This window comes from Epinephelus lanceolatus, chromosome 9, assembly GCF_041903045.1.
Source record: "Epinephelus lanceolatus isolate andai-2023 chromosome 9, ASM4190304v1, whole genome shotgun sequence".
In the NCBI taxonomy this organism is placed as follows: Eukaryota; Metazoa; Chordata; class Actinopteri; order Perciformes; family Serranidae; genus Epinephelus; species Epinephelus lanceolatus.
In genome coordinates this window covers 46,153,006-46,173,412 of record NC_135742.1, presented here as the reverse complement: position 1 = coordinate 46,173,412, position 20,407 = coordinate 46,153,006, and the positions used below count along the sequence as shown (strand labels likewise).

Here is a 20,407-nt window from a genome sequence, read left to right as displayed (position 1 = left end):
GAAGACATTACCAGTAAAGTCGCTGCGATGCTTGAGGAGAAACTGTCTAAATTCTCTGAGACACTAGACTCTATCACCACACGGTTAGAAAGAGATGATCGCCATATGGAGGAAGCTGAATGCCGTATTTCCACAGCCGAGGATGACATCTTCACCATGAAATCACAGCTAGCCCAGGCCGAGGAGATCATATCCATGCAAACCCAAAGAATTGAGGAACAAGAAAACCGCAACCGTCGCGGCAACATCAGGATCTTTGGGCTACGAGAAGGGACTGAGGGACGACAGCCCATTGTTTTCTTTGAATCATGGCTCCCTTCTGTGCTCGGCCTTGACACTAAGAGGGGGACCATCAAGCTGGACAGAGCTCATCGCACACCTGGCCGACCGCAGCCAGGTAACCGAGACAAGCCCCGAGCCGTGGTGATTAAGCTGCACAACTACACAGACAAGATTAAAATACTTGCAGCATTTAAATCCAGACAGCCTCTGGCTCATGATGGACAGGAGTTTGCCATTCACTCCGACTTCACAGCAAGTGTTATTCAGCAACGGATATGCTTCAACGACGTGTGCGGCCAGCTGATCAAGAAAAAAATCTGGTTTCGTATGGCCTTCCCTGCTACACTCACTTTCACGTATGGAGAGAAGAACTTTACCTTTACAGATGGAGGACAGACACGGAGAGTCGTGAACGGCATGGGACAGGTAACCCAGATACCGGAGTAAAAGGATTAAAGGTCGGTGATCATCTGATGTGGATTTGTGATACAGACTAGGCCTATTACAAGGTCCAAAATGAACTACTTAAGGATTCATAGCCTATAGATGGGTATATATATATATTTTTCTATTTTGATACATGAAGCTATTTGGACTGCAAGATATGATTTCAACTATTTCTCATTTTATACTCTGTTCTACCGAAGGTTTTGATGGCTGCGAGTTAGATTAAATTTAGTTGCCTGCAGAGTAATCTGTTATCATACAGAAAATTAATTTATTATGCTGATCTGTTCTGTACGACATCTATTGCACGTCTGTCCGTCGTGGAAGAGGGATCCCTCCTCAGTTGCTCTTCCTGAGGTTTCTACCATTTTTTTTCCCTGTTAAAGGGGTTTTTTTGGGGAGTTTTTCCTTATCCGCTGAGAGGGTCATAAGGACAGAGGGATGTCGTATGCTGTAAAGCCCTGTGAGGCAAATTGTGATTTGTGATATTGGGCTTTATAAATAAAATTGATTGATTGAATTGATTGATTTATATGGGGAGTCCATCATGATAGGCTGGGTTTATGCACCAAACGTTTACATGAGTACATTTTATTCTAAACTCACATCTGATGTCTTGTCTATGTATATCTAACTCCTGTCGCCATTCTGGGTGGAGATTTTAATTGTGTGGTAAATCCAGAGTTAGATCATAACCCACCTTTAAAGACTCCCCCCTCCAAAAGGTCAGTAGTTACTAGGGAAATATGTGCAGATCTAAACCTGTTTGATGCCTGGTGGGTTCTACACCCTAAGGAAAGGGATTTTACATTTTTTTCAAACCCTCATCAAAGCTTTTCACGAATCGATTATTTTTTCACCTCTAGACAGGTATTGGATAGATTAGAAGAAAGTGGCATAGGAATTCGTACGCTATCCGATCATTCTCCTGTCCATATATGTCTCTCTCCACCCTTCCATGATGCTAATTCTCGGCAGTGGTGTCTTGACCTGTATCTTCTGAGCAGCCCCCCTTTCATGACATATATTAAAGAGCAATTTGAAACCTATATGACATTTAATGATGTTGGGGATATAAGCCCATCAGCTTTATGGGAAGCTGTCAAGGCCTACTTAAGAGGTGCAATAATTTCATATAGTGCAGCTAAGAAAAAAACAGCTCTTGAGGAACAAATAAGGCTGGAAAAAGTGCTGGCAAATTTAGAAGCTGAACTTAAACAAAATCCATCCAGCAATCTTTCTAGAAGAGTAGATGCTGCTAGATCAGCCTTGGACGAGCTTTTAACACAAAAGGCTGAATCTGCAATGTTTTATGCTAAGCACAGGTTGTATGAAATGGGGGACAAGCCAGGCCGTTTACTGGCTCGTCTTGCTGCAGGTGAATCAAATGCCATCTCTTCTCTGGTCGACGTCACTGGCTGTAAACAATTTGAAACCAAAAAATTATGTAATATTATGTTGGAATTCTACAAAAACTATATACATCAGAGTTTGATAGTACTTCAGAAGAGGTAGATAGTTTTTTAGAACAGGTGAATTTGGTTTCATTGAAATAGGACAATGGAGATGTGTTATGTAGACCAGTAACTAAAAAAGAACTATTTGAAACTATCCAATCCCTACAAAATAGTAAAGCTCCAGGACCCGATGGCTATGGACCGGAATTTTACAAGAAATTTGCTAAACTGGTAACAGATCCACTTCTACGCATGTATACAGAATCTTTTGAAAGGGGTTATCTCCCTCCAACTTTATATACAACTAATATTACCCTCATTCTTAAGAAAGATAGGCCCGCTGATCAATGCGGTTCATACAGGCTGATCAGCTTAATAAATGTGGACAGTAAACTGCTCTCCAAACTTCTGGCAAGAACATTGGAGATGCTGTTGCCTAAAATAATTAATACAGATCAGACTGGATTCATAAAAAAATAGATTATCATATACAAATATGTGTAAATTACTAAATGTTATTCAGCATGCAAATGAAACACAGAGTGAAGGACTAGTTATCTCGCTCGATGCAGAAAAGGCATTTGACAGGATAGAATGGCCCTATCTTTACAAAGTCCTGGAAAAATTTGGTATGGGTGAAGTTTTTATTAAATGGATCAAACTTATGTATTATTCTCCTAGTGCTAAGGTAATGGTTAGTGGTACCCTATCTCCATCTTTTCGGTTGAGTAGATCCACAAGCCAAGGGCATCCCCTCTCACCTTTGCTATTTGCTGCAGCCACTGAACCATTTGCAGAGGCAATTAGAAACAGCCCTGATATATCTGGTATTAAGTTGGGGCAGAATAGTCTTAAAATAGCATTATATGCTGATGATGTTTTACTTTTTGTTTCGAATCCAGGAAGATCGATCCCTGCCATTTTGTCGATAACTGAGTCATTCGGGCTGGAGTCAGGTTATAAGGTTAATTTAGACAAGTCAGTTGCAATGCCACTAGGGGGTGCTACTGATCCACCCTGTATTATAAACTTCCCTTTCAGATGGTCTACATCAGGACTTACTTATGTAGGAAAAACGGTCTCTACTAATCTGAAAGATCTGTTCAAGCTTAATTTTCTTCCAGTTTTGAAAAAAATTCAGTGATATTAACAGGTGGATGGATCTTCCTGTTTCGTGGATCGGAAGAGTAAATTTAATCAAGATGAACATTATTCCACGCCTACTTCATCTGATGCAAATGCTACCTTTATGGATCACGAAACAGATAGTTAAGAGTATACAGAAAGATCTCAGTAAATTTATTTGGCATGGTAAAAGACCCAGATTAAAAATGAAGACATTAGAGCTTCCCATAGACAGAGGGGGATTAGGACTCCCTAATATTTTGTTTTATAACTGGGCCTGTCATGCACGGATCTTATCTGACTGGGTACATAATTATCTTAAAGGAGTACAGGGTCATATGGATGAATGGTGTTGTCTACCTTCAAATCTTCTTAGTTTGTTAACGTGAAAAAAAGCAGATAACAACCAACATCAGAAATAACCCAGTTATATATAACACTGTAAAGGTATGGAGAGAGATGGTGACTTATATAGGGAGGAAGGGGTTTTCATCTTCCTTAACTCCTTTAATTGGGAATAAAGCTTTTCCCCCAGGCATTAATAGCAAGATTTTTTCTCTTTGGCACAGTAAGGGCATTAGAGTTATTGGTGACCTATACTCAGAGAACTCATTAATGTCTTTTACACAGATTCAAGCTCAGGGGCCATATTTGTCAAGCGTCTTAGAGCGCCATTTTAGTCTTAAGTGATGAGAATTTCTGAAATTTAGTCCTACTCTCAAACTTAAGAATAAAAGCTATTTATCAGCCTTCTCAAGTCTAAGAATCACTCCTACTCCCCCAGATATTTAAGAGACCTCCAGAGGTGTCCTAAGTGGTTAGAAGTTGCCAGTAGAGGATGGCACTGAGGCGAGAGAGACGTGCGCAAACGTTCCGGGCGTGGAAGGATGTCCTGGCTTTGTTTGATGACGAGCAGCTGATCAAACGGTATCGTTTGGACAAAGCAGGCTCATCAGTAACATCACGCAGCAGAGCTTTCACGGCAGCATTAAAGGTCATCACAATGCTTTGATATCTCGCCACTGGAAAAATGCAACAGTGTAATGCTGATGATTCCATCACAACCATCAATTAGCAGAATTGTTATGGAAACAATAATGGCCCTTAATGCTCCTCACCTCATCATGCATTTCATGACCTTCCCAACTACACCCCGGGCAATTCAACAGAAGCAAACTGCATTCATGCAAATAGCTGGCTTCCCTGGAGTGGTCGGTGCAATCTATGGCACACATATTAGGATCATCGCTCCAAGCGTGGACGAGAGCATTTATGTAAACAGGAAGAGGTACCACAGTATCAACACGCAAGTAGTGTTTGATGCAGACTACAACATCTTGGATGTGGTACCCAAGTGGCCTGGGTCCACCCATGATGCAAGGATCCTAAATGAAAGTGGCCTGAAGCAGCTGTTTGAGAGGCACATTGTGCCACCTGGGTGTCAACTAATTGGGGATAAGGGATATCCCTTACGCCGCTGGCTTCTTACCCTTTTTCAGATGCCACAGACATAAGGCCAAATGAACTATAACAGGTTAGCCCAACGAAATGCCTAATTGTTTTAAATTTAAAATGTTTAATTAAGTTTATAGAATATTGTTTAATAGGAGGGTTTATTTTCGTCACAGGGCACACAAAAGCACAAGAAGTGTGGTGGAGAGAGGAATTGGCCAGTGAAAGCGCAGATTCCACGTTCTGCATTCAGAAATACAGCACACTCCAGACAGAGTGTGCCGCATCATTATGGCATGTGCAATACTGCACAACATTTGTAAGGCGCGCAATGTCCCACTCCCACCAGCAGACGATGATCAATCAATCAATAAATCAAACTTTATTTATATAGCGCCTTTCATACATCAAAAATGCAACCCCAAAGCGCTTTACAAACTAAAACCATACAACAACAACAAAAAAAAAAAATACTACAAATATTGAAAACCCGCCCCTCCCACCCCCATGATGATGATGACGATGAGGGAGGAGATGGAGATGTGAGCGTCCCTAGCAACATTCATCCATGTGATGGGGCAGCTTCCACTTTGGGTAAGAATAACAAGAAATCACCGATACACACAGTGCTTTTTTATTAATTCGTTTTATTACTTTTTTATCACTCAGTATCTTTTCTTTTTTTTTTAAAAGCCAAGCTGTAGTACTCCTCTTGGAGCCGCAACACTTTAATTTGCAGTTTAATTTTTTGTCTCCACAGTGCCTGCAGATTATCTGGGTCCTCTGCTGGGCCGCAATCACTCACCCCGGCCTGGAAAACAAAAGCTAGTGAGACAGCATACTCAAGATGCAAAAAATTTAAGTTGATTTTTTATTTTCACCCACCACTTGATGGATGCCTATTGCCTCACACGAAGTGCTTGGGCCTGGCTGCTCTGCATCAAAAGCACAGGGAGAGTGCGCGTCGAAGATGCCCGGGGACACAGGAGACTCTCTTGATGCATCTCGATCCAAACTGAAAAATAAAGAATATGGCTGAAATATCAGAAATGGTTCTCTTGTTGTTATGGTTATGACTTAACAAACACACATTTTAGACATTTACTGAACAGTAGCCTGGCAAATATGCAGCAACAATTACACACGTATCTCTCACCAAAACTCACCTAGGCTGCAGCGAAATATCCCTATAGAGTTGTAACAGGAATAATTTGGAAACTCACCCTTTTGAAAGCAAATCAAGCTTCATTGCAGCTGGATCCTGGCCGCCATCCAACCCAGAGATGCTGGCGTTATCTTCTCCGAGTATGTGCTGCACAACCTCTGCAATTGCGCTCAAGTCTTTGCCAGGGGGGCCTCCACCTGCATAAGAATATCAAAATGGATTAGATAGATATGAGCGAATAGGGTAGCATGCAAGCAAATGAAAAAGAAGCACTACATACCAGTGCGCATGGAGCAGGCCTTGAAAGCTGCAGTTTCAGTTCTGCTTTTCGGCAGAATGTTGTACATTTCTTCTCGCAGTCAACTGGTGAGCGAAGGCAGAAGGCTTGAGAAGCATTAGTTGATATGCGACGTCTTCCCATGCATTTTTTTTTATCATGGCTGTAAGTGTTTGGAAAGCAGAGCTAAATGATAAACAAACATGGCACCACACCGGTAAGGTAAGACAACACGTTTACATGTCATTTTCTATATGTTCTCTGACATTTATCCTAACGATATGAGGTGGTCTTTGTGGAAAACAAAAAAAAAAGTGGACTAATTTTGCACTTGAAGGTTGCCCGTTCACTTACGTTTTAACAGGTCTGACGCTACTATGCGCCCCGGCTGTATCTAGGCTAACGGCTAACATGCTAACTATTATTTTTATGTCGCTAGTCACTTGAAACAAATATAGGATGATAGGAGACAGGTTGAAATAAACCGAAATTTCCCTTTAAGAGTGATTCAGGAAGTTTCTGAGAGCAACTCTGAGCGAGGAGGGACTTTTATCTTAGTGAGGAGGTGTGGTTGACTCCATTGCTAGGTATGATGCAGTCTTCTAAAAGCTGTGATTGGTTGTTACAAAAAGAATAAAAGAAAAAAAAGAAAAACAAATGCGCTCCTAGTAATGAATGGACAGTGAAATCAACCGATCATAGAACTTAGACTGTATTAAGAAATGTGTAATCGTGAAAATAATTTTATGTCATGATGATGAAACTCTTAATTGTTACACAGCTTCAAAATGTTTGAACGTACCTCATTCACAGCCGATTATTATATTGATTTGCTTATTGTTATGTTTACTCGCCATGCTGGTAATTTTACTACTTAATCTATTTGATATTAATGGTGGACGCAGACTCAGCTGTGAGCAATTACTGTGATTGCTGGCCTCCTTGTAAAAAGCGGTTTGATTTGGCAGAATGACCAAAACAACGAATGAAATGGAGAAAAAAAGAACGAGAAAGCCGAACTGGACAGAAGAGCAGTGCCTGCTGTTGGCGCAGCTCGTGGAGGAGAACAAAGGAGTTTTAAGAGGGAAATTCGGTCCCGGGATCACGGCACAAGGGAAGAGGTAGACTTGGGAGCGTACTGCCCGACAAATCAATGCGTCGTTCCCTCTCCTTTTACGCACAAGCGATGAGTGTGAGAAGTGCTGGTACATGCTGCAATCCAAAGTGGGCGTTATTGCGTACTACGCTGGGTGGGAAAAGTAAGCTCATCCCTGATGAGGTCAACCACAAACATTATCCCTGCATGATCAAGCTGGTAGCGTCTTATTACATCACTGTCGTTCAATATACGGAGAATATCTCTCCTTCCTCTCTGTCCTCCTCCCTCCTCTTAACAGTTTTTCACCTCAGGAGCTCTCTTAAGGCCTAAGATGCTTTGTGAATAACTTTTATCTTACCAAGGGAAAATTCTAAGAAAAATCTTAGAATTCGAAGAGCTACGTTTAGTCTTAGGATTCTTTGTGAATATGGGCCCAGGGCCCATATTTATCAAGCTTCTTAGAATTACTCCTAAGAGCACTGCTAAGAATCGACTTATGACTAAAAAAATTCTTCGTTGAAAGCTGCACTTAAAAGTTAGTTATCAAGCATCCTACTCATACTTTGTGAAGTGTAGGACTGAATCTTAAGTGTCGGTCTCAGAGCTGAATCATGACAGTACTATGTGCCATAAACGGAATTTTAGGTGACGTCACTTCCAAGTCCATAGAAATGACCATTCACTGAAGGGAATCCCTTATCTAAGAATATAGAAATATCTTAGAAATATCTCAGTGAATAGTTAAATGGACAATGGGAGTGTATATTTTGACAATAATCTACAAATAATACAAAACATAAAATATACATTGGCAATGAATCAAAAATAAATGTTTCCTTATCTTTCCAATTCATTAATTAGGCAACTAACTTGTGTGCAGTTAATTGAGTGGCTCTATATACTGCAGCCACAGTCCATCAAGCTGAAACCAACATGGAATCAAAAAGAAAACCAAACTGGAGAGAAGAAGAGATACTATCAGATGGATGGATGTTGCTAGGGATGCTTGCATCTCCATCTTCTCCCTCATCGTCATCATCATCGTCTGCTGGTGGGAGTGGGACATTGCGCGCCTTACAAATGTTGTGCAGTATTGCACATGCCATAATGATGCGGCACACTCTGTCTGGAGTGTGCCATATTTCTGAATGCAGAACGTGGAATCTGCGCTTCCACTGGCCAATCCCACTCTCTACACCACTTTTCTTGTGCTTTTGTGTGCCCTGTGACAAGAATAAACCCCCCTATTAAACAATATTCTGTAAACTTAATTAAACATTTTAAATTTAAAACAATTAGGCATTTCGTTCGCTGTTATAGTTCATTTGGCGTTGTGTCTGTGGCATCTGATAAGGGGTAAGAATCCCCAATTAGGTGACACCCAGGTGGCATAATGTGCCTCTCAAACAGCTGCTTCAGGCCACTTTCATTTAGGATCCTTGCATCATGGGTGGACCCAGGCCACTTGGGTACCACATCCAAGATGTTGTAGTCTGCATCAAACACTACTTGCGTGTTGATACTGTGGTACCTCTTCCTGTTTACATAAACGCTCTTGTCCACGCTTTGAGCAATGATCCTAATATGTGTGCCATGATCGATTGCACTGACCACTCCAGGGAAGCCAGCTATTTGCATGAATGCAGTTTGCTTCTGTTGAATTACCCGGGGTGTAGTTGGGAAGTCAATGAAATGCATGACGAGGTGAGGAGCATTAAGGGCCATTATTGTTTCCATAACAATTCTGCTAATTGACGGTTGTGATGGCCCCAAATCATCAGCATTACACTGTTGCATTTTTCTAGTGGCGAGATATCGAAGCATTGTGATGACCTTTAGTTCTGCCGTGAAAGCTCTGCTGCGTGATGTTACTGATGAGATGATGTCCCTTATTAAATCTGTGACAAAAATAATACCCGCTTTGTGCAAATGATACCGTTTGATCAGCTGCACGTCATCAAACAAAGCCAGGACATCTTTCCGCTCCCGGAACGTTCACGCATGTCTCTCTCGCCTCAGTGCCATCCTCTACTGGCAACTACTAACGACTTAGGACACCTCTGGAGGTCTCTTAAATATCTGGGGGAGTAGGAGTGATTCTTAGACTTGAGAAGGCTGATAAATAGCTTTTATTCTTAAGTTTGAGAGTAGGACTAAATTTCAGAAATTCTCATCACTTAAGACTAAAATGGTGCTCTAAGACGCTTGATAAATACGGCCCCAGGTCTGTTTCTCCTTACACGTTGCCGGATAAACAGACATTTCACGTCTCCGTTTTCAAAAAGATCTTTGTTTACACTTACTCGTGTATATACATACACAAGAGCATGCCAAACCTGTAGGTGGCAGTGTAACGAGAAGCTCAAGCCTTCCATGTATCCATTGTCACCATAGCAACATAGGTCACACTTTTGACACAGGCACAAGTTCCGGTGCATACTGTGACATCGGCTGCCTATAACTCTGTTTATCTCCGTTTATCTCAGTTTACATGCAAACGCGCAACTGGAGTTTTCCAAAATCTCCACTCTGGCCAGAGTTTTTAGAAAGACTCGTTTTCAGAGGAGAAATCTCTGTTTGCGTGTAAACGAAGGGCACAAATGAAGGAAGATGTCTCCGTTTATCAAAATCGCTGTGTACGTGTAAACGGCCTCTTAATCTGCCTGATAAGAATCTGTCTCTTAATACTTCTTATATTTGCTTCTTAAAAAAAAGTTTGTTTTTTTTGGCCAGAAAATGTGTACTTTTTAATTGGATCATGGATTATCCTCCTACAATTTCTCAGTGGTACCGGGAAATATTTATGGTATTGCCAATGGAGACACTCTGTGCTAGAGCCAAGGGTAGCCAAGACATTTTCAATGAGTTATGGAAACCTCTATTTAGCTACCTTCCAGATGATCTGGTTACCCTCTCACGGGGGGATTTATCTGCCTGATGACAAACTGAGTCATTGTTTAGTCTTTTTTTTCCTTTTCTTATTTAATTTCTTTTTTCTCTCTTCGTAACTTTAAATAGAATGAATTGAAAGGGCCAATGTATTATTGTTTAGTATGAATTCACCCAAAATTATAGTCTTTTTGTAACTTATCTTTTGATTGCATAATTGATGTATACTGTGCAGAAGTGATGTTGTGTGTATTTGGAGAGGTGACCTGATGGATGGGACAGGTTGGGGGAACAGGAATAATGTTTTTTTTGTGTGTGTATTTGTCTGAGGTGTGTTTCTTTGTTGTTGTTGGTGGTTGTGTTTGTCTTGTTTATGAAAAAAGGAGCATTACTAGCTAGTTTATGTTTTGTCAAAGAGTTAACCTGTATGTACTCAAGTAATGTTCCTGAATAAAATATATATAAAAAAAGAAAAAACAAAAAAGAAATAGATAATTGATTCACTATCACCTGCATTCACTTAATAGGTTTCCTCATCTCCACTGAATTGAGGGATTTGCTGTATGTAATTGTCTACAATCAATAGATAAATGTCATGTGATTATTTCCTATAAACTGATCATTTCAGAAATGTTATCTATAATCAATTATGTGATAAATGCGATGATTCACATAAAATAGTTTGATTAAATGCATGATCTGAAATTTACATAGGAATCAGTAGATAAATGTGATACATAGTCTACACTAATATTAATTTACACATTTGGTGAATTTCATTAGGCATACTTGAATTGTTAGATTTAATAAGTGTTCTTATCTACATATATTTTGTCCCTTTGATGTGGGATTTATATAACATGATATTATGCTGAAATGCTAAATTTTCTCACTTACGCATTTAGCCTGTCGGCGATATTCTGCCACACCACCTCCCTTGCTTCATTAATTACTGCAGTATTGCCTTTTTCTTAATTATGTCCTTATAGTCCTCATACACTTCCATAAGGAGCGTTTGCTCCGCCGCAGAAAAAGCCTCTACTCGCTCCTTTCCTTTGCTTTTTGACATTTTGTAACATTTTCTGCACTTGACTAGTGTGGGCTTTTTATTTTCCCTGGGCGCGTGCATGAGTTGAGGCGTAACAGGTGAGGCTTGAATTAGCGTCAGTTGGAGCCAGCTGATTTCACTTGATGGAACGGGTTGGCGCTAGATTTGGAGTTGGCGTTTAGCCAGACCTCAAGATTACACCTTAGTCTGGATATTCTTAGCTACGTTGATGGAATACCCCCCTGAATACTTTCCACAGCTAATGTATTCCACATTTTGGGTGAATTTTTAGGCGTAAATACAAAACCACAAACAACTTCACGCATCTGACAATCTTGGTTTTTAATATCTGAAGCATTCATGCAGTGTTCATAAAAAAAAATGGTCAAAGAGAGAGAGAGACAAGAAATACATTATCACATGAACAATATCACAATAGAAACTTTACTTGAAATAAATAAACAAAAAAAGTCAGACACAGGAGCACAACAAGACCATCCTTACTTACATTTTTGTCAGATGAGGATTTGGATTAGAAAAAAGAAAAAGTACCTAACTAGATAACTGGAGGAAAATAGAAAAAGCAGTAAACTTTATGGAAGGACAACAGTAATGGAGCCTGCTAATAAATCTCCATTGTTTCCAAGCATTGGGGAGTCCAATTGTATAAGTGGTATAAAGCCTTTAGTGTCTTGGAGAGAAAGAGGGAGCCATGTGAACAAAGATACTGGATTACTACAAGATGGCCCACCTACAATATACTCCCATTGTATGAAATGGTATACATTTCCGGTCTCCTAAGTGGGCGTTGTCCCCTGTACCCCAATCAAAGACGATGGACAACCGCCAATCAAAGACGAGTATCCCCAACCTCGCTTCTGTCAACGTGTGTACCCTTACTGGCCGTAAGCTAAATAAATAAATGGATGTCTTAGTTACAACATGATTGAGCTAACTGGAGTAGTTTCATGTCGTATCCGACAACGAGAGGCTTTTAACAGATGACGTCCTGATGTTAGCTTTGCTGCTGCTGTTAGCTGTCCCTGTCAGCTGCAGCCACTGATGCTTTCTAGACATCGTGATTTCCCAAAACTGAATAAATACCACACATAGCAACACAAAACTGCTTTGCTAGCTCAATCATGTTGTAACGGCTGGATGGTTGATGCGTACATGCTGATTCAGGTGCTATCAGAGCCGATCCACGCATCACTATGGCTTAATGATCAACTCAGTCAATTAAAACAACCCGTCCTGTGAAGATATCCGCTGGAAAAAATATTTTTTTAATCCAGTATCTTTGGTGAAACTGCACTGATTGCAGCACCAGAGAGGAGATATCTGTTGCCAGATCTTGTGAGAGTGTGTTGTTGAGACAGAGACAAGTCTTGAACAAAGTAAATTTTCTCCTGATTTGTCCGTCTCAAATTTGCCATTTTGGTGTCGGAATGTTCTGAAGATATGTGGCTTGTGATAAATGGGTCCAATATTTGCTTCCGTGACTATGGGGCGAAAGAATCGGCCATAATCTGTAATCACGTTCATTTCTCCCACTGAAGTCAATGAACTCAAGACTTGAAGGGGTGTGGTGGTCGCGAACCCCACGTGACACTGATACAGGAAACTGACAAGCAGTGGACTGTCTTGGTTTATCCATCGTCTTTGATGTGAAGTCTGCTAAATGTCCTCAAGTGATGTCACTCAAGTCAGCATCAGCTGGGTCAAGGATTTGCCAGGGAAGAAGAATACTGTCCATCATCATTCTGTGTAACATATTTAAGGAGAATATTGCTATACTGGAATACTCTTTTAATTTAAAAATGCAGAAATTTTTTTTTTCAATTTAAGCAATTTGAGTCCTCATTGAGCTGCATTTTTTCACACATCTTTACTTCAAATTGACTCAAAAACTGTACCTTGATTCCAAAATGTTGGGACATTGTGTAAAATGTAAATAAAAACAAATTGCAATGATTTGCAAATCCTTTATGACCTGTGAGGCAAATTGTGATTTGTGATATTGGGCTTTATAAATAAAATTGAATTGATTGATATATTCCATAGAGTAAAGTACACAGACAAGATGTTTAATGTTCAAACTAATAAACTTTATTGTTTTTTTGTGTATATACACTCATTCTGAATTTGATGCCTGAGACACATATAAAGATGGTGTTTACTTAAAACTACACTCAGTAAGTGTTTGCAAACTGAGAACACTAACTATTGAGTTTTTTGTTTTTTTGGGGCATTTTGCCTTTAATGGACTGGGCAGCCAAGTGTGAAGGAGGGAGAGAGAGAGGGGGAATGACATGCAGCCAAGGACGACAGGCTGGACTTGAACCCGGGCCGCTGCAGCAACAGCCTTGTGCATGGGGCGCCTGCTCTATCTACTAAGCCACCAATGCTATTGGTTTTGAAAGTTGAGGTTTTGAAAGTGAAATTCTTCTCATTCTTGTTTGATATATGACTTCAGTTGCACAATAGTCCAGGGTCTCTGTTTTCATATGTTGTGCTTCATAATGTGCTACATGTTCAATGGGAGACAAGTCTGGACTGCAGGCAGGTAAGTCTAGTACCTGCACTCAAAATCACTGTGGGATTCATGACACCTGCGCACCGGCCAATTTTGTTCTCACCACCTTGCGTATGTGTGTGAATCAGAATCATTCTAAACTGACAGGCGCGTGCTCGCAATTTGTGATTAGCATACTACCACGCCCCCATTTCTCCATATAAGGAAACCGCTTGCCTAGAGTTGATTCATGAATGAAGGAAGCGGTTCGAGGAGAGAAGCAGTAAATTTCACAGTTTGTTAGAAGCAATGGCGCCGGGTCTTACAGGAATGCCATGGGTCATTGCAAGATTGTGCAGGATACAGCATGCCAGGATGATCTTGCACACCTTCTCAGGGGTGTAAAGTAGTTTGCCACCGGCTGTATCCGATCCAAACACATCCAACGGCCCTTAAGCACGCCAAAAGTGCGCTCTACGGCGCGTGTGTGGGCATGTATGTCATTATAGCGCACCTCTTGAGGGGTTTCAGGGTTTGCATATGGTGTCATCAGCCATGTTTTAAGGCCATATCCCCGGTCACCCAAACAATATAACATTTTAGCATTAACTGAATAGAGACTTACTAAAAATACTAACTAAAAACAATTGAAATAAAAGACTAGAACAAAAGATGCTCACCAACAAGCCATCCACTTCTCACAGCCCCTGCCTCCAAACGCATTCCCACTGTACTGTTTTGCAAAGTAAATGAGTCGTGGGTGCCTCGTGGCCAGCGGGCCACAGCATTAAGGATATGGCAGCTGGCATTACAGATCATCTGCACGTTGATGGAGTGATAGTTTTTTCTGTTCATGTTGTTGTTAATATTTTAATTGTCACAATGATGAGGGTGAACGTGTGTCAATTTCATGGTTATTTAATACATTTGGCCAATATTAGTAAATTAATGATTTTAAAAAATGTTAATTAAATCTCTTTTTAATGAATGTGGTTTTTTAGACTCTGCATGTACTTAAAAGGTATGTGTTTGCATTTTCTAAGTCAGTTCGGCCATCCTCATTTGTGCGTATGCATGGTCTGAGGCAGCTCTAAATTTGTTCGCAGAGTAAGAACAAATTCGGGTAAGAAAATATTGATGAATCCCGGATTTGTGCGTCAAACGATCGTATGCACAGTTTAAGCACAGATTTGTGCGTACACACTGTTTGTGAATGAGGCCCATTGTGAGTAAAAAAAATTAGGTTTCAGATTTGTGAGTACTCTCTGCTCTGAGACACGGGGGCGTCTGAATTCTTTGCGATCATGCTTTTAGAATTGTTGGTCTTAAATTGTTGGACTGTTTGCCCACAGTTTTTCACAAAGTTACCATCCTTGCTTGTGAACAACTGAGTGTTTCAAGGATGCTCCTTTGTAGGGGTGCACAATATTGGATTTTTTGCCAATATCCAATATGCCGATATGTAACAACTCATTTGACAGATAACCAGTATCGATATCAATATATCCACTTTTTTCCCCACCTAATGTTAGTGATCATCAAGTCTCTTCTGTTGTGGTATTAACATCATATTATCTATGCATACTTTTATCGTGATGGCCCACCAGCACATGGACACATGGTGCAAAATAAGAAAATGCATGTTGGCTGAATATTGGCTGATATCGATGACATGCCCATGTTATCATGTAATGATAAAATGAACTGTGTCAGGTTCAGGGTCCTGGTTTAGTGCATGCTAGCTCACTGTCACGGTAACTGGGACACTTCAATAGAACAGAACTGTCGTTTATGATATCAGTAACCTTCCCTACTATGACAAGTCCCAAAGTCTGCTGTGAAAAATCTATGCCCTTGTGTCCAGTGGATACAGTAGTGCCCCCTCCACTGCTCTTTAGATGTACACTGTAAATGTGTCAGAAGTGGAGCATCTCCAGAAGCTGGAGGCACATTTCCCATATAATTAAAGTTATTTGTTTAGAACATTTTTTGTTTTACAACCATACTGAAAAACATGTTTGCAGCTCATTTAGGATACTTTGTGGCTGTGCTTTAACTGAGTTTCATTTCAAAGAGTAGAGTAAGTGGATAGAAATGAGTGACAAAAGGGAAGATAACTTGTGTTGGGATTCACAGGACCACAGATGATTTATCATTTGGTAAAATCATCACTGATTTCAAGGCTTTTTCCTCTGCATGCTCTTTGTCTTCAAACAAAGAGAGCTAAGTGCACACAACATCGTTTTCAAAAATGTTGTCATTTACATGAACCCAGATAAATACGCTGTCGAGCGACGTCATAACTATGCCAAACCTATGGGCGGCAGTGTAGGGAGAAGGATGATGCCATGCAAGCCAATCAGAATCCTCAGAATCGACGACAACAACAACAACAACAACAACAACGAGACACGCGACTTCCTGTTCCTTCCTGCCGTCCGTCAATACCCACCGGCTGTATTTGCTGTGCGGAGCGGTGCAGCTCCGCCAGAAGACATCTCGGTGCACTGCCATGATTAATATCTCCTCATCCATGGTGTCAACGGGGTGAAATGATGTCTGAAAACCTCTGAACTGTTGACTTCAGGCCTGCCTCTGCCCATTATGTAGTTTTCAAGGTGTAGTGTAGGGAAATATGATCCGCCGTGAACACTGTGTATTTTATTTTGAAAATTAACCGGATGTTTTATTTTGTTTGTGTGCACGACTTCCTGCCCCGCACGATCTGCTCTGTACCGAATTGCTGCGTTGTGCTCCAGCGTCCGGCAAAAATAGAAGTCCTGCGTGTCTGTTGCTCTGGAGTGCCGGAGCTGAGACGGAGCTGAAACGCAGCACAGCCGTAGCCGGTGGAAACACACACATTGACTAGAATTTAATCCTATCGGCTCTGCTGCCGCGCCGGAGCGGAGACGCAACCGACACGCATCTGGTGGAAAAAGGCCGTAACAAAGCATTTGCACAAACGTAAAAATGAGTACCACCTTAATAGCATCCATGATCAGTAGCCAAACAAAGTGTAAACATAGGTCGCTCACAAGATGTCAAGCATTTGCTGGCGCATGCTGTGACGTTTCAGAACCTAAAACCCCGTTTCACCCAGTTTAGACGGCAACACATAAACAGCGTTTTCAGAAATCTCCACTTTGGCCAGAGTTTTTACAAATGATCGTTTTCCGTGAAAAAAAACTCCGTTTGAGTGTGAACAAGAGGCCAAACCGCATGAAAATATGTGCGTTTTTCCTATGTGTAAACGGGGTATCAGTGAGACTCAAGTCCCAAAACTTGATTGGACAAGACCTTTTACAGTGACATGTGACTGTGATGTCACAGGCATCTGTACCAGGTCTGTTCCCTTCCTCTTCTCTGCTCCAACCATGGAGCAGTGCTCTTCTTGCGCCAGGAGCTTCAACAGCTCACATCTCTTCCCGTTTGGGCCTGGACAGCAGAGGCCCGAACCCCTGCTCCATAGCCCAAACCACTGAAGGGAGGGCAACTGATCACAGACTCTCTGGCAAACACAAGATTTGCAAACCAGCTTTCCAGCAACAAGGAACTAAGTGAGTTAGCACCCAGCGTCTAACTCTGCAAGGACCCCGAGCGACCAGCTTCCTCAGATCAGAACCATTGGAACAAAGGACCCAACAAAGACTGCGGCTGGAACCATCTTCCCAGCCTTCTTCTGCCGGCTAACAAAGCACCACCACCAAGTGACTCTTTTTTCCATCCACTCAAGGATCGGTAATGTAACAACTGGGCATAGCTTATCACAGCTTTACAGGCTAAGCAAGACTATATAACTTGTTGTATGTGATTTGATGCTGTTTACTGAGTTATTGCTGTGATAGATTGCAGTTAGGTCATTGATTAGTTGGCTTCGCCACAGCTAAGTGTTTAGTTTGCTAATACTGTTCACAAACAGATTCTTGCACACAACTAAACAATCTCTGCACTAATCCAGACCGTTTGCAACATACGTCACATTGACATAGACTCATTAACAAATAGGCTTTCAACAGAGCTACATCCAAACAGGCATTTCAAGGTTCCCGCTTGTTTTCCTTTGTCTTTGTCCTGACCACACGGTCAGACAGACACCTCCCCCAACCGGAAGCCAGCCTTGATTCGGCCATTTTGGTAGTTCGCTGTTGTCAGCCATTTTGTTTTGTAGGCCAAACGGCTACTTGATCACCACATCCGCCTTTGTCTTTCTCTTTTCTCTCTCTCACTCACACACACACACACACACACACACCAAGATTGTATATAGTTAGTTAGAATTTGTGTGTTTTGGTTTGTTTTGCTAATTTGTGAATAAATATAATTCTTTGGAATCATACCTGCTGTCTGTTTAATGTTGCACAAGGGTGAACGAATAGTCAACCTCTGCTGCGTCAAGAACTCCGAAATCCTTCAGGCGTTACTGTTAAATTTGATTGTTGTCATTAATTTAATTATTAATCAAACTCCAAATTAATAGTTTCGCCTATTTTATGAGACTGATATCTTTAACTGGCTATCATTTTTCCCTTTACGGGAATGGTGCCCCATGAGGTGATTTAATGTTAATTAAGTCACATTATTTAACATAATTATTAATTATTAATAATAATTATTAATTATTTCGGATAGCCAATTTAACCCCAACATATTTGGTGCCTCCGTGTGAAGCCTAAGGTGTTGACCCCAACATATTTGGTGCCACCATGTGAGGTAAATATATGTTGATTCCCAACAGTTGTAATGAACATTGTAGAATAGGACCAGGATTGATGGACAGTGTGATAAAATGACACTACATATGACCTGCTGACTCAAGGAAATGGATTCAGTGGGAAGTCACTCTTCAACCTCTTCTACTCCACCCTACGTACCAGAGACCCATTTTGGTCTTTTTAGGGGGGCTGGGGATATTCAGGAGGGCTGCAGGTCAACAGTACTCAACACACAGAAGTGATATACATCAGCTCAATTTGAGGTGCAGCTCAGCACACTGTGTCGAGTTTTTCTTCTGTAACAAACACTGTGTTTTGGATAGACAATCTTTCAAACTATGAAAGTTAGAGTGTATAGGTACTCGGAATATTATAACGGAAGTACATGACAGCCAGTCCATGCTCAATTATGTCTCATAGGTTGCTGCAGCATTTTTTTGGGTTGATACCAGTTGTTACACATTTGGTGCTAAATATAAACATTTGACCACTTGAAAACTGATAAAAAATGGTCAAAAATCCCCCCCCAAAATACCTCGTTATGACACAAAGACCTTGAGGAACACCATAGAAAAATCAATGCTGTGATTTGGTATCAAACTTTGGACTTTTAGAAATGTCCATGAGAACTGCATATTTTTTAAGCAATGGCGAGTACTTCTGTTCTGGAAACTGCTGAGAACCCCCTTATTGTCAATATACCTATGAAAGCCATCCATCCTCTGAATGCTTAAGGTCTCTAGTTTTTGACTGTTTGGCTCATGAGGCTGTGATCATCCTGAAGGTCACTGTAGGTCATTGTATACAGTGATGTCCATTTCAAAGAAATGGTCTCAATACAATGTATTGGCTACTGTGGAGACTAACATCATCACAAATGAATACACCTGGGCTCACTGAATCTACAGGCATCTCAACTTCCCTGTCAGACACAATTTATGAAATTCCACGTCTGTTTAGGGACCCCAGTATGCAGAAATACAGATCGAAAAATGAGTCACTCTACCTCTGGCTGTGGCTCAGAGGTAGAGTGGGTCATTCTCTAATCGGAGGATTGGTGGTTTGATCCTTGGCTCTTCAAGCCTGCATGTGGAAGTATTCTTGGGCAAGATACTGCATTCATGTTTCAAAACATCCTACCAAAGGACTGCAGTTGAAAATAATCCAGCTGGCTCACACTGGCACATTTACAGAAATGTTGATTAATGTATAAAAATTCCTTATAAAGAAATAAATATAAATATAATGCGTGCGTGAATGGGTGAATGTGACATGTAATGTTATAGCGCTTTGAGTGGTCGGAAAACTTAAAAGGTGCTGTGCCAAGTGCAGTCCATTTACCGTTTATCAAATGACACCTGCATACTGCATGAGAAAAATGGCATTGGTTTGCCCGAAACTGCATAATTTGCATAAAATGGAAATCTTTTAATCTGTAATTTTTGCTCGTGTTACTTTGATAACTGCTTTTAACTCTTGTTTTAACTTATTTTTTTCTTTTCTTGCTGTTGTAGCACTTTGAGATTTTTTGTTAAATATAAAGTGCGTTACAAATAAAATTTATTATTATTATTATTATTATAATTATTATTATTATCTCTGTAAAGGGGAGGCCATGGACCTCTGTGAAATGACCATGTCATTTTTTCCCTCATCAAAAATTTAGCCTGACTTTAGCGTTATTTAACAACTTACCCAACAAGCTAGCATGACATGGAGGGTACCAAGGGATTCCTTAGGTCTTCTACTCTTACATGATACCAGTATCTCACTCTGCCTCTAAAAAAAAGTAACTGGTCACCAGTCTGATGGACACTGGCACAGCAGGTAGAAAGCTACTGGATGGTTTCAGGCAGCTGCATCCATTGGACACCAGGGGCCAGGCACTAGCTTTTGTGATGGCTTCACATCTATTTTAAGTTAAACATCTAAACAATAT

The 20,407-nt window shown here is 40.8% G+C and overlaps 1 protein-coding gene across 7 annotated transcripts in view; it reads right to left on the bottom strand.

The window, feature by feature from the left end:
- The window catches only part of LOC117252429 (VIP36-like protein), a 174,074-nt gene that overhangs the window by 50,131 nt on the left and 103,536 nt on the right, over positions 1–20,407 (bottom strand). Inside the window, exons 8-10 of one of the 7 annotated variants that reach the window (XM_078171009.1) lie at positions 5,987–6,125; positions 5,649–5,778; positions 5,410–5,574 (exon numbers count right to left, since the gene is read on the bottom strand). The exons of the other annotated variants lie outside the window; for them this stretch is intronic. Of the exons in view, the coding sequence (XP_078027135.1) occupies positions 5,425–5,574; positions 5,649–5,778; positions 5,987–6,125 (419 nt within the window). The 3' untranslated portion in view covers positions 5,410–5,424. Of the gene's footprint in view, positions 1–5,409; positions 5,575–5,648; positions 5,779–5,986; positions 6,126–20,407 lie in introns of those variants that run through there. 7 annotated transcript variants of the gene reach the window in all.